General features: G+C 38.7%; 1 protein-coding gene across 1 annotated transcript in view; it reads left to right on the forward strand.

The window, feature by feature from the left end:
- LPAR1 (lysophosphatidic acid receptor 1) overlaps window positions 1-11774 on the forward strand; it is a 167362-nt gene extending 155588 nt beyond the window's left edge. Inside the window, exon 4 of the mRNA XM_007449778.1 lies at window positions 9796-11774. Within this exon, the coding sequence (XP_007449840.1) occupies window positions 9796-10097 (302 nt within the window). The 3' untranslated portion in view covers window positions 10098-11774. The remainder of the gene's footprint in view (window positions 1-9795) is intronic.
- Window positions 11775-12736: the final 962 nt, after the last annotated feature.

The following is a 12736-nucleotide window of genomic DNA, read 5'->3' on the forward strand; positions in this document are numbered from 1 at the left end:
CCTCTCACTGTTGTGGCCTCTCCCGTTGCGGAGCACAGGCTCTGGACACGCAGGCTCAGCGGCCATGGCTCACGGGCCCAGCCGCTCTGCGGCATGTGGGATCTTCCCAGACCGGGGCACGAACCTGTGTCCCCTGTATCGGCAGGGGGACTCTCAACCACTGCGCCACCAGGGAAGCCCCCAACTAGCTTCTTGAGTGCCTGTGGGAATAATGCCTGAATATTGTCAACTGTTTCCTTAATTATTAAAGAGAAACATGCTCTTTGTAAAAATCCCAAAATTTCAAAAATATTTACATTAAAATTTAAAGTCCATACTGCCACCCTGCCTCCTTGTGGTAACTCCTGTCAACAATCTGGTGTGTATTCTTCTAGACTTTTTGTAATACATGTAAGGTATATATGCATATCTATAGAAATTTTATAACAAATGGAATATTGTAACCTTACAGACTTAATACAATTTGTGTATCTTCCGACGTGGGTCAGTACAGTAGAACAATGTCAGTGTGTGTGATGGCTGCTTACTACTCCACTTATATATAATGTCAGCGAATGTTTACATTTACAGTTTTCCCCCAGTACAAATATTGCTTCATCAAGCATTCTGTATTCGCAATATATGCTGCTTCAAGTATTTCTGGATGGGATGCATTTCTACAGGTGTAATCGTTAGATAGGACATTTTAAATGTAGACATTGCCAAATTGCCTCCAAAAAGATTGTCAGATGACTCTTCTGTCAACAGTATATCAGTGTGTCCATGGATTTACTACTCATTCCGTCATTAATAGGATTATAAATCTTCCCCAGTCTGTTAGCTGTTCTTTTAAGATAAGAATATCATATTTAATGCAGATGAGCTTTAGTTCTGAAGCCAAAAGAGCTTTCTAGCATTTCCTTCTTGGATTGAAAGACTCAACCACCCAGCCATGGACATTGCTGGACAGCCATGCCCCAGACCCCTCTCCCTGCCCACACACACAGTCTGAGCCACTAAGCTCCCTGCGTGCTTCTGAGAGGGCCAGACAGATGCTTCTTACCAACAGATGGGAAAAACAAACTAAAGATGATTTGGTGCTAATTCAATCTTTCTCATCTCAGTTTTTCTCTCTCCCCGCCTCCCTCTCCCCCTCTTTTTCCCCTCCCCCCTTTATTAAAGTATAATTGACATATAACAAGCTACATATATTTAAAGTATACAGTTTAGATATAATTGATAATAATCCATTTCTGGTATAGCAATCTAAAAATCTGTACGTATATGAACATATGTGAGGGATATGTGATGCACACACACACACATACAGAGTATATACCTGTTCTTAGCTTTCCCTTAACCAACTTGATTATTAACAAAAACTTTGTAAAACATAGTAATTCATGCCCATAGCCACTTTTCTCTTGCTCCTTTCACAGCAAAACTGCCTAAAAGCTTTGTCTGTACTTGGAGGGTCCAGTTTCTCTCCTGTTCACTCTTGAATCTACTACAGTGAGGCTTACATTCTCAGGACCCCCTGAACTGTCCTCAGTGACCTCCTTGTCGCTAAATCCTTTCCTTCAGTTGCTTACAGGTTTCCTCCCCTCCTCTCCCTCTTCCTAGCACTCAGTCTATCAGCGAATCATATCAGCTTTACCATCAACCTGTGTCTGTGATCACCACCTTCTCATGTTCAGAACCACCCTTAGCTCTTGTCTGGATCACTGTGTGAGCCTCTAGCTGCCCTGCTTCTTCCTCACTTGCTCTCCCATAGTCTCCAAATACTGTCCTCCTCTGAAAGATATTTTACTGTTTTATTTTGTTAGTAAAGGTCTTTCACACCCTTCCTAGAACCTAAGCTCCATGAGGGGAGATAGTTTTTTCTGTTTGGTTCACTGTGGCATCCCCAGTACCTAGAATAGTACCTGACATATAGTATACACTCATATATTTAGAGGAATTTTAAAAAAAGGGTTAGTTGACTATAGCCTTACGACCAAGTCATTCAGCTCTGACAGTTACCAAGAATCAATTGTTTTTGCTCCTAAAGTGGCAGGTTATTCTAACAATAATGTAACTAGGTAAATATCACGTTATCTAATAAAAATGAGGGCAATGAGAAAACGTTTCTGGGAAAGCTAAGGGGAAGGCTTTGTTAATATTCAGTGAAGACAAGTTGCAAAAAGAAACTGCTTTAAATTTGCTGGGGAGAACAACTGTAAGTGTGGGGAAAACCATAAAAAATCAGCAAGGTTTTTGTACTCAAATTGCTTTGCAAGAATTTTAAGTTCTGACTCCACTTTGAAGAAGCCAATTTGGAGGGAGTTAGTATGTGATGCTTTATTGGTGTGGCTTTGCTTGGAAGGTGATGCAGAACTCCAGTTAACAGACCCATATTCAAATATAAAGCCTTGGTTCTAGGTTAAAGGATTGGCACATGAATACAAATCGGTATTTTAAATTCGAGTAAAATATTGAAGGTATCATTTTTATAATTTTGTGTTCTAAACATTTTTTAAATTAATTGACTGTTAGTCTCAACTGAAGCTTATTATAGGGTATCTGTGTTTGTGTGTGCACACACTTTTTTTGTCTGTGTTGTTAAAGCATAATTGATACCATTTTATGTGTATGTTTTAACACCTTGTTCTTCTTACTTAACAGTGTATCTTGGAGATCAGTTGGTAAGGATAGAATTTCTTGAGAACTTTAGAAAGTTGAATAGAATCCCACTTTATGAATCGACTTAATTTATTTTAATTCTCTACTTGTGGTTGCCTTGATTATTTCCAATTTATAAAAATAAACAATGCTGCAAAGAATTCCTGGCACATACATAATTGTATTATGTGTAAATATATCTATAGGACAAATTCTGAGAAGTGATCTTGATGCAGTTTATTTTGATGGCTTTAGAACTGATTGATTTTTATTCAGGATTTATGTGTTAGAACTTGCTTTGTGATATTTTGTCTTAGTTTTGAGCAACCGATATTTTACCCTGAACGTGTAGTTAAACTGATTGAACCTCATGTACAAAAATATGTTTATGATTTGAATTTGGAAGTCTTTAGCTTAAATACCCACTTCCCAATTGAATAATCATTTTTATCACTTAAAAAAACTTTTTAATACAAGTTTCTGATAACAAGAGATATCTTAGGCACACAGCTATCTCACTGTAGTAGAAGATTATGCCTCCCTCCTACTCTGCCAAGAGTCTGTACTTCATAAGCATCAATTCAGAGCATTTAGCAACTGTAAGAGACATAGCCAGTCTCCAAATGCACTATCATATTTACAGTTTCTGCTCTTCTTTCTGTGTCTTTCAGCCATTAAATATATATATATATATATATAAAACCATTTATATATATATACACATAAACACATACATAATTTTTAAATAAAAACATTTTTAGATTGCAAGAATATTTCTGAATTTGCTTTTGGATTAAATTTTAATTTTTCCCCTCATTTTGTTAGTAAAATAATGAATTATAAATTAAATTTCCATTATGTTTTTTCGTCCTCGAATTTTGTCTTCTGGGTAACACATATCTTGTCGATCCATGAACTACTACATCCAGTAGTTCATGAACTGCAAAGAATAAAATCCACAGGATTCTGTCATCAGCTATCTTCTGTGCGTATCTTCAGCCAGATTTCAGTAGTTGTTTAGACTTGTACCATTTTGGGAGAACCCTAATTCATAGCTGAAAAATTAAATATGTTGTAAAACCAATTACAAATTCCCTGTTTATGTTGAACTTTTTCTAAGGAAAGATTCTGGGCAGGGGGAGTTTCATTTATCCTTTAAGGGATAAGTATTATTCAAATCACTTTGGTAACAGCTAGACCACAGTCATGCAATAAGTTTAGTATCATTTTCCCAGTTAGACGGTGTTGAGCTGTGGCTGACAACACTGATTTTCTGTGAGATTTAAGATTGATCATTTTTAAAATAAGGGAGGGAAATCTGTGTTTGAAAAAATTTTGTAATCACTATGTTTAGGAGGCAAAACAGATTTAATTGTTCTGAGAATGGTGAATTATCTCCTATGTGAAGAATATGTAAGTGACATTATCCCTTTTTGTTGGGTCTCGTGTGAAAGAAAATAAATCTCATTGTCTTTTTTTTTTCATTGTCTTTTTTAAGACACTAAGACTGTTTTGAATGTGTGTGGGTATGTAACACACATACGTATTTGTTATACATACATTTATATAGTATATGTATGTGTATATATGTATGTGTGCATATATATAAATTATATATTTTTTTAAGTTTAAAATATATCTGTTATTTTAAAATGATAAGGGCTTATAAGAAAAACCTTTGTTAGGCATTTAGAGTAGTATTGTTTTTTAGGTATTAGTGGGTAATAATGCTCTGGTGAGCCAGTCTTATTCTAGTTAGTTCACTCCAAGACAGAGCTGGGTGGAAATCCGAAAACATGTTTAGGGGGGCAGAGGAGAGGCGGGGACCCATCTTAACATGGTTTAACACGCATTGATTTCGTAGGGAGGACTGAGATCCTCATTTGAGAAGCAAGAAGAGCGAGGCCAAGGAGAGGTTAACTCGGACACAGCAGTGGTGTAGGATGGATTTACCTTGACTCATTTTAGATCTGTGAGATGTCTGATTTTTTTTGTCAAAACACAGATTTGCCAACCAGACTGGAAGTGCTTTCTGTTTTTTTCATCAAAAACCTTGGACTCCCTCCCTTGAGGTCTTCTCTGTCAGACATTTTTTTCTTTTTGACTTTGGTTCTTATGTTCCAAATATAAGCAAAGTTCAACTAGTTAGGAAAAAGTCCCTCTAGAAAAAAGCCTCTAATTGTGAGACCAGATGGTAAGCATTATTCAGCTGATGGGGGTGTGTAGATTTCAGGGAAGGTGTGGTAATCTGATCTTGCTCTGCAGCTGTGACCCCTTCTTCCAAAACAACCTCCTTCCTCACTGCTTTTTGCGTCCACATTCCAGCATCTCTCCTTCCATCTTCGTGGGCACCGGGGCTCTCACAGACTGGTTTGACAGATGTAGAAGAAAGAGGACTGAAGCTCGCTCGAGGAAGAGCAACTTCTGCTATTTATTCCAAACCACAGATATATTTTGATTATTCTCCGCCCCATGTTACTTGCAATATTGGCAAATAATGCCAAATGTAACCACTCTTGTTCAACCCACTGAGAAACAGTCTTAAAGGACTCAAATTGCCATGAGCCCATCAGGGTGTCTTTAAGGCCTCTCCATCTGAAGTCATGCAGGTACCTCAAGCTGAAGATAAATAAAATCTAGGGCACCATCTGTGTTCTCCTCAACTACCCTCAGAAAACACCAGCCGATACTTTCTCCTGTATTTTTTCCTTCAGTGGAAGGTAGCACCATCCTTCTGTCACCCAAATGGAACATCTAGGAATCATTCTAGACTCATATCTTTCTCATCCATTCCATGCAGTCCATCTTCTAAATACTTTTCCAATCCTTTCATACCTCTCTTCTCCCATTGCCACTGCTTGTGTTCAGGCTCTTCTTTCACCTCTGGAATTTGGAAATATCTGATGGTTTTGCCTTTATTTTTATCCACATCATTTTCTTCTTCCCTTCTCTTACAGTGTTGTATATTAAATGAGACTCTAGCCAATGAGGCCAATGAAATTAAATTCTCATGGGAGGAAGGATAGATGAAGATCATTTTTTCTTATATGTTCTGCAGGCTATTGTAGTATGTGGCTGGGGCTGAGAATAAATGCTAGACAGGAAAAATTTCAAATATCTTTGCCAGGCTATGTACAAGGTCTTCACGGTCTTGAACATCTTATCTTCTGCTACTTCTGCTTCTGACTTTACAGTAAGCAACCACAAGCTACTTGTGCTTCCTCTTTCTTTCATGTTATTGCATACCAGCCTTGGTTTTATGCCTTGATCTGTGGGGGTTCGTCCATCAGAAATGTTCCAGAAATATACAAACTACCTAGAGGACTGTCCCTACTGAGTACCACATTATCTTATTCATCATCTTGGTAGGTACTGAGCTGACCCATGAGAAACTCCAAAAGGATTTGGGGCTTCCATGCTTCTCTTTGTTCCTCTCTTTTCCTTCTTGTTATTCTTGTCACATCCAACTGCAAGTCCTAGGAATCTCTTATCATTAGGATGGTGTCATCTCAGAACTTTTTGAAATGCCAGATCTTCATGGTCCAAAACATGCTTCCACATTTTGCCCTGGAAGAAATCTGCCCTGGAACTGTGCTACACCAGCCTACACACATTATGCTTCCCATGATGGCAATAGGTAGTGTAGTCAGGTAGACGTGCAGTGTGTAGAGGGCTTTTACATGTCACGTCTATCTCAATTTGATCCTCGCCACACCCTATGGAGTAGGCAGAGAGCTATTATTTCTCCACTTTACAGATGTGGAGATGGAGGTTCTTTTCATTCTTATCAACCTGCCTTATAGGTGTGCACTTGAGTCTCTACAGATTATGTGTTGGTAATCTGTCCACAGGTTACAGATCAAGGGTCCCCAATGCACATCTCAAGTTCTGTGACCCAACTGGATTATGGTTGACTCCTTTTTACTAAAGGGGCTTGGTTGTAGTTTTTGTTTTTAGAAACTTGGTGGTAAATCCATGATTTGAGCAAAGTTGATCTCATAATGTTCAGTCACGATTGTTTAAAAGCCTAATCACCTTGGAATTTTCCAGGGCCCATTTTCCACTGAGGTAGTCCACCTTCAGCTTTTGGTCAGTTTGATCCTCGGGCACCTCTGTGAGAGAGAGGGGAAGGGAGAAGGAAAAGCTCTGTATGATTGATTTTAGATGTTGATTTTTGAGGCCTGTACTATGAGTCTCTTAAATTACTCAGTCAGGTCTCGAAGATCCAAACACAGGGTGTTGGGACAGTGTGGTTGGGCCTGATTATAGTACTACTAAAAGCAGTTCCTTTTAATGAAGAAGAAGGGAGAGGAGTTCCTCAGTGAAGCACCCATGTGTATTAGCTCCTGGTCAGGCTATGGTGTCCCCACTTCCTGCCTCTAATCTAGGCTGCTTGCAGGGTTGATAAGGCCCACTGGGCTAGTTCCTGTGACCATCAAGGGTTTTATCGCAAAGATCTTGCTCTTTTTGAATTTAAAAATTAGAAGAAGTTATAAACAACAAATGACTGTATTTGAATTCTGCCACTTTTGAAGAAAGTCAGACAGCTTGAGCAAATCCATGAGAATAAGGGTCTTCCCTTCTGCTGCCGGGAAGGAGAAAAAGATCGTGTTATTTAAAATAAATCTATTGAGATGCATGTTGCTGGTATCTAATCAAGCTCTGAATTTGAGCTCAACTAGAGCTTTGATAAAAGAAAGGGGAAAGGAGACTTGAAAGAATGCTCTCCCATTCATGAAGGGCCTGCATGTTTTTAGTTTCCAAGTAAATGGAATAATGGGACCATGTATTTTCCATCCAAGCATTTTCCATCCTGAGAATAATTCCCTTCCCAGCTTCTCAATGAATAATGCATTATTTCTGAAACTCAAGAGGCATTCCTTTGATTTTCCTTTATGTTTAGCTTTCTGAGTGATTTTCAAGCAAGGAAATTCAAGGACTTGGAATGAATGCTTTATTAACATTTTTACTTGAAGTTCAAATAGCTCCTTGGCTATTATCTCCTGATTTTTGAAATATTTTTTTTTTCTCCCTAAGCAAAGTCTAAGGTATTGTATTTATTAGAAAATGAAGCACCTTGGCCAGTCTTCAAAGCGAACAGCAGTTTAAAACCAATACACATTTGTGTTTAGAACAAAGAGCTTTATGGGGATACTTTGCTCCTTGCTTTATTTTCATTTCCCTGCTGAAAAGTTTCAAAAAAAGAAAGCTCACATTCAAAACTGGGCTGTTTGGAGACTAAATCTCGTTTGTTTACATTTTGTGAAACTCATTCCTTGAGGCTAGTCCAACTCACGACCCCAGTCCAAGCCCGCCTTCACCTAGGCCAGTGCCATTTAAATCAAAAGCTTCAAATGCACTTCTGGGATCATCCCTACTCCCTGTCTGCTCATTGTGTAGCCTAATTACACATAAGGGGCCCATCAAGTAAGATGTAATGGGACATGATGGTGCCCACCAGTTCACGTTCTCTTAGCCAAGGATCCCCAGCTCATTCCTGGGGTAACACGGTGGTAGATTTTAATGCTATTTCACAACCTCCATTTCCCCTGGGAGCCAAGTGAGTGGTTTCAGGAGCTAAATAAGTTGGAACTAAGAACGTAATTTGCATGTCCATCCCTTTACAGTTATAGTAAAATATTCATGATTTAGAAGGGTTGGGGATGCAAGAGAATTTAAATAGGAAACATCTAGAGCATAAAATTTTGGTTTAAAAGATTTAATTTTATTAATTTAAGAAGTGGGAATATAACATAGTGTTTTCTGGAGCATGGACTCTGGAGCCAGCCTTTAAAAGCAGAAACTCTGGGGTTTGCCTCAGGTCTGCCACTTTCCAGGACCGTGGCCTCGAGCAAGTTATTTTACTTTTCTGTTTCTCAGTTTCTTCCTCTGGGTGATGAGACAATAGTTTCTATCTCCTACAGCTGTGGTACAGATTAAGTGAGTTAGTGTTTGTAAAGCATATAGAAAAGTACCTTTTAAGTGATAGTTGACTTAAAATAAAAGTAAATGTGCATCTTACTGTTGGAAATTGCTATTTCCAAACAGGCCCGTGCCGCTGAGCAGATAATAACAATGTTATTGCTACTGCTGTTTCTGGTAAGATTTACTGGGTGATTATTTTCTGGGCACTCATTTACTCCTGCCACACCCCAAATGAGGCAAATGGAATCATTTCTGTTTTTCAGATGAGAAAACTGAGGTAAAAAACTAATTTGCCAACACAAGGACCTATGGCGTAGCATAGGGTACTGTGTTCAGGATCTCGTAATAACCTATAATGGAAAAGGATCTGAAAAAGAGTACATATATATGTGTATACACACACACACACACACACACACATACACAAAACCAGATCACTGTGCTGTAAACCTGAAACTAACACAACGTTGTAAATCAACTCTACGTCAATTAAAAAAGGAAAGTAATTTGCCTAAGTTCGCCCAGTTTGTTAAATAGCAAAGCAAGGATTTGAGCCCAGTCAAACCGAATCCAGAAACTGTGCCTCAACTAAACGTTAAAGGGTGTTTGTCACAGCGCTTTTGCCTGAAAACAGCCTTATACTATTAAAAACTGTATTTTGGGGCTTCCCTGGTGACACAGTGGTTGAGAGTCCTCCTGCCGATGCAGGGGACACGGGTTCGTGCTCTGGTCGGGGAAGATCCCACATGCCGCGGAGCGGCTGGGCCCGTGAGCCATGGCCGCTGAGCCTGCGCGTCCGGAGGCTGTGCTCCGCAACGGGAGGGGCCACAGCAGTGAGAGGCCCGCGTACCGCAAAAAACAAACAAACAAAAACTTTATTTTTATAAGCATCAAAGTGTGTATCCTGACTGCAGGATGTCTTGATTTCATACCGCAATTGCTTAGCAAACTCTGTTTTGCTCAAAATAATCATTAGTGTCTCAGAAATACTCAATTTTAGTAAGGTCTGAATTAATGAGATTTTATTCAATTGCTCATTTTATCGTGAAAACCTTTTCTGATTATTTCAGAAAATGAACATTTTATTGCAAATGATGATCCGGTGGCTTTGAAGCTCAGTATTTTTACCTTGAACTGAAATCGTGTCACCCCATGGTTGCTCGCCTCATCACTCTATTTTTCTGTTCTCTCTTTTTTTCAACCTCCCAATTCCGCTCCCCGTCCTTGCAGGTGCCTTTATCATCTGCTGGACTCCTGGACTGGTCTTGTTACTTCTTGACGTGTGCTGCCCACAGTGTGACGTTCTGGCCTATGAGAAGTTTTTCCTTCTGCTTGCTGAGTTCAACTCTGCCATGAACCCCATCATCTACTCCTACCGCGACAAGGAGATGAGCGCCACCTTCAGGCAGATCCTCTGCTGCCAGCGCAGTGAGAACACCAGCGGCCCCACGGAAGGGTCCGACCGCTCAGCGTCCTCGGTCAACCACACTATTCTGGCTGGAGTTCACAGCAACGACCACTCCGTGGTTTAGAAAGGAAACTAACTAAGATGAGACGCGGCCATCATCTACTGAGGGATGATCATCCTCCCCCTTCCCAAAGGCACGGGCAGGGTGAGGTGTGAGAGAGAGGAAAAACACACTCGTGTGCTTAAACACTAACCCATGGCAGTATTTGTTCCTAGGCCCACCAAGACTTGATGTATATTGAAAAATTAGCTTATGGGACATCCCTCATCCTACTCCCCGTTCCTTTTGAAAGTAGAAAGTGGAGACCTTGCAATAGAATTCATAAACAGACTCTGGAGTGTCCATTTACACTACACTAACTAGTCTTCAAAAGATTTTGTGTGGTTTGGTGCAAGTCAGAATCAATTCTGACTAATTGAATCCACAACTTCATTTACATACAGGCTTCCCTTTTTTTCTTTTTAAAGGATACATTTCATTTAATAAACATGTTTATGCCTATCAGCATGCTTGTGATGGATAAGACTATAGACTGTTTTTAAACGATCATAACTCCATTTTTTTTCCTTATGTAGGAAAACTGTAAATTAGAATAACTTTTTTAGAAAGCATGCATGTAATGTATGTATGCAGTATGCTGTACGTAAAAAGATAAAAGGGTATTAATTTTAAATCTTCTAGGAAATAGAAGAACCTAGCTGTCAAAGCCAGTATTTGTTTAGGTTATGAAACAAACAATGATCTAATCACAATATTACCTTTTTTATTAAAGTGTTGTAACATGTATAAAACAAACAGGGAATGTAAGTTTATTATCAGAAGAATATGTTGTACTCTATAAAAGTTATAGAGATGAGCACAGTGGTATTGTTCCCACATATTTATAATATCCAAGTACATTCTAATTATTAGTTCATCAGAGGAATTTTTTAATGACCTGTGTTTTTCTGTATTATAATACATAGTCATTGTAGAAAACTTGAAAAATACAGAAATGTATAAAACATTCAGAAAAAATACTGATAATATCACAACCCAGAAGTAACCACCATTAAGAGCTTTTCCCCTGTGTATGCCTATATGTATATTATATACCTTTTTATATAATTGGGATCATACTGTAAACAGTTTTATAACCAGTTTGTTTTTTCCACTGCATAATTGCCACATTTTCCTATGGCATTAAAAATTTTACAAAAACATAATTTTAATGGCTATGTAATATTCCATTTAATGGATGCAACTCAGTTTATTTAACCATTCCTGTATTGTTGACTACTTAGGTTATGTCTAATTTTCACTATTATAAATAATGTTGCAAAAATTTTATGTACATAAAACTTTGTCCATGTAATTGATTATTTACTTAGGACACATTCCCATGAAGGATTTTTTTTTTTAATGTGAAATGTCTTTTTATGCTCTTACCTTTTATAAAAGGGGATTTCCTGCTTTTGCCCTATGTAGGTGGCAATTGTGAGGAAAGCCAGTTAAATTACCTTTTTACAAAGGAAATGCAGTGGTTACTTTAGTTGAGAGTGACTTTTTTATATAACAAGATGGACTAGAAACAGTCAACTGCCACAAATAGCCAGGATACCCTACTCAATATGTCTAGCAATTCCAAATCTCATTTGAGCAATGGATGAACCAGCTCTCAGTAGCCACAACTCTAGTGTAGGATTGAAGACAATGCAAAGAAATCAAACATGCCAAGTGAATAAAGGATCATCTTCATATTAAATAGCTTCTGTAGCAAATGGGTTGAGCGTGTTGGTATGTGACTGGATACTGTGTATTCTCTAAGGTCACCCCCACAGATGCCGCCATATGAGGTGATACCTGTTCAACTGTCCGGGTAAACTAACTATTGCACCAGTTTGTCGTAATAAGTAACCAGTAAAGTCACAGTCACAAAGCAGGTGTGGGAAAGTCAGGAGTATGTTTGAGAGAGAGATGTCCAGAAGAAGAATGGTTATTTAGGAAGGAGGAGGTCAGTGCATGGTCACCATTTGAGCAGAGGGCAGACTCAACAAGTGCCCAAACTGGAAAGAATATGGGGAACCGGTTAGCAGAAAGGTGTTTGCACAGACTTTACACAAAATACAGAGCATTTTCTAGTGGAAGGGAACCAAATGAACTTGGACTTTTACTCATGCGCATTTATTCTGAAGGAGATGTGGACTATTTGAAATTTAAAAACGTACTAATTGGACTTTAATAAATCGTTCTCAATCAGTGTTTGCTAATGTGTGGTTCTGGTCAGTGCTGTTTCTTTTGTTGGAGAGTCATCCTTGCACTGCATGGTACCTGCATTCTTTGACCTCTTTTCTGTTCCTGCCACAAGGGCTTCTCAACTCACAGGTGAAGCCACCATATGCTTCCCCAGCTCAGAACTGCTTTTTTTTCAACCTGAGTCATAAGTCTTTCCAGTGTACAAGAGGTGGTGGTTTGTGTTGCATGAAAGGAGAGGTAACATCTTAGGACAATAGTTCACTTGTCAGCAGTATAACTATTAGAGTGAGCTTCTTTTGGAAGAACTGATTTTATAAAAACTTTACAATGACTTTATAGAAAACTCTCACTAGGAGTTTATAAAGTTACAGTGGTCTTTATGTTTTTAGATTTAATGACTCACAGGAGAAAAGTGGTAGGTATCTTCCAGTTATATGCTAATTGTATTTTCGATATATTGCTAAGAT

This window comes from Lipotes vexillifer, unplaced genomic scaffold (genome assembly GCF_000442215.2).
Source record: "Lipotes vexillifer unplaced genomic scaffold, Lipotes_vexillifer_v1.1 scaffold230, whole genome shotgun sequence".
Lineage (NCBI taxonomy): Eukaryota > Metazoa > Chordata > Mammalia > Artiodactyla > Lipotidae > Lipotes > Lipotes vexillifer.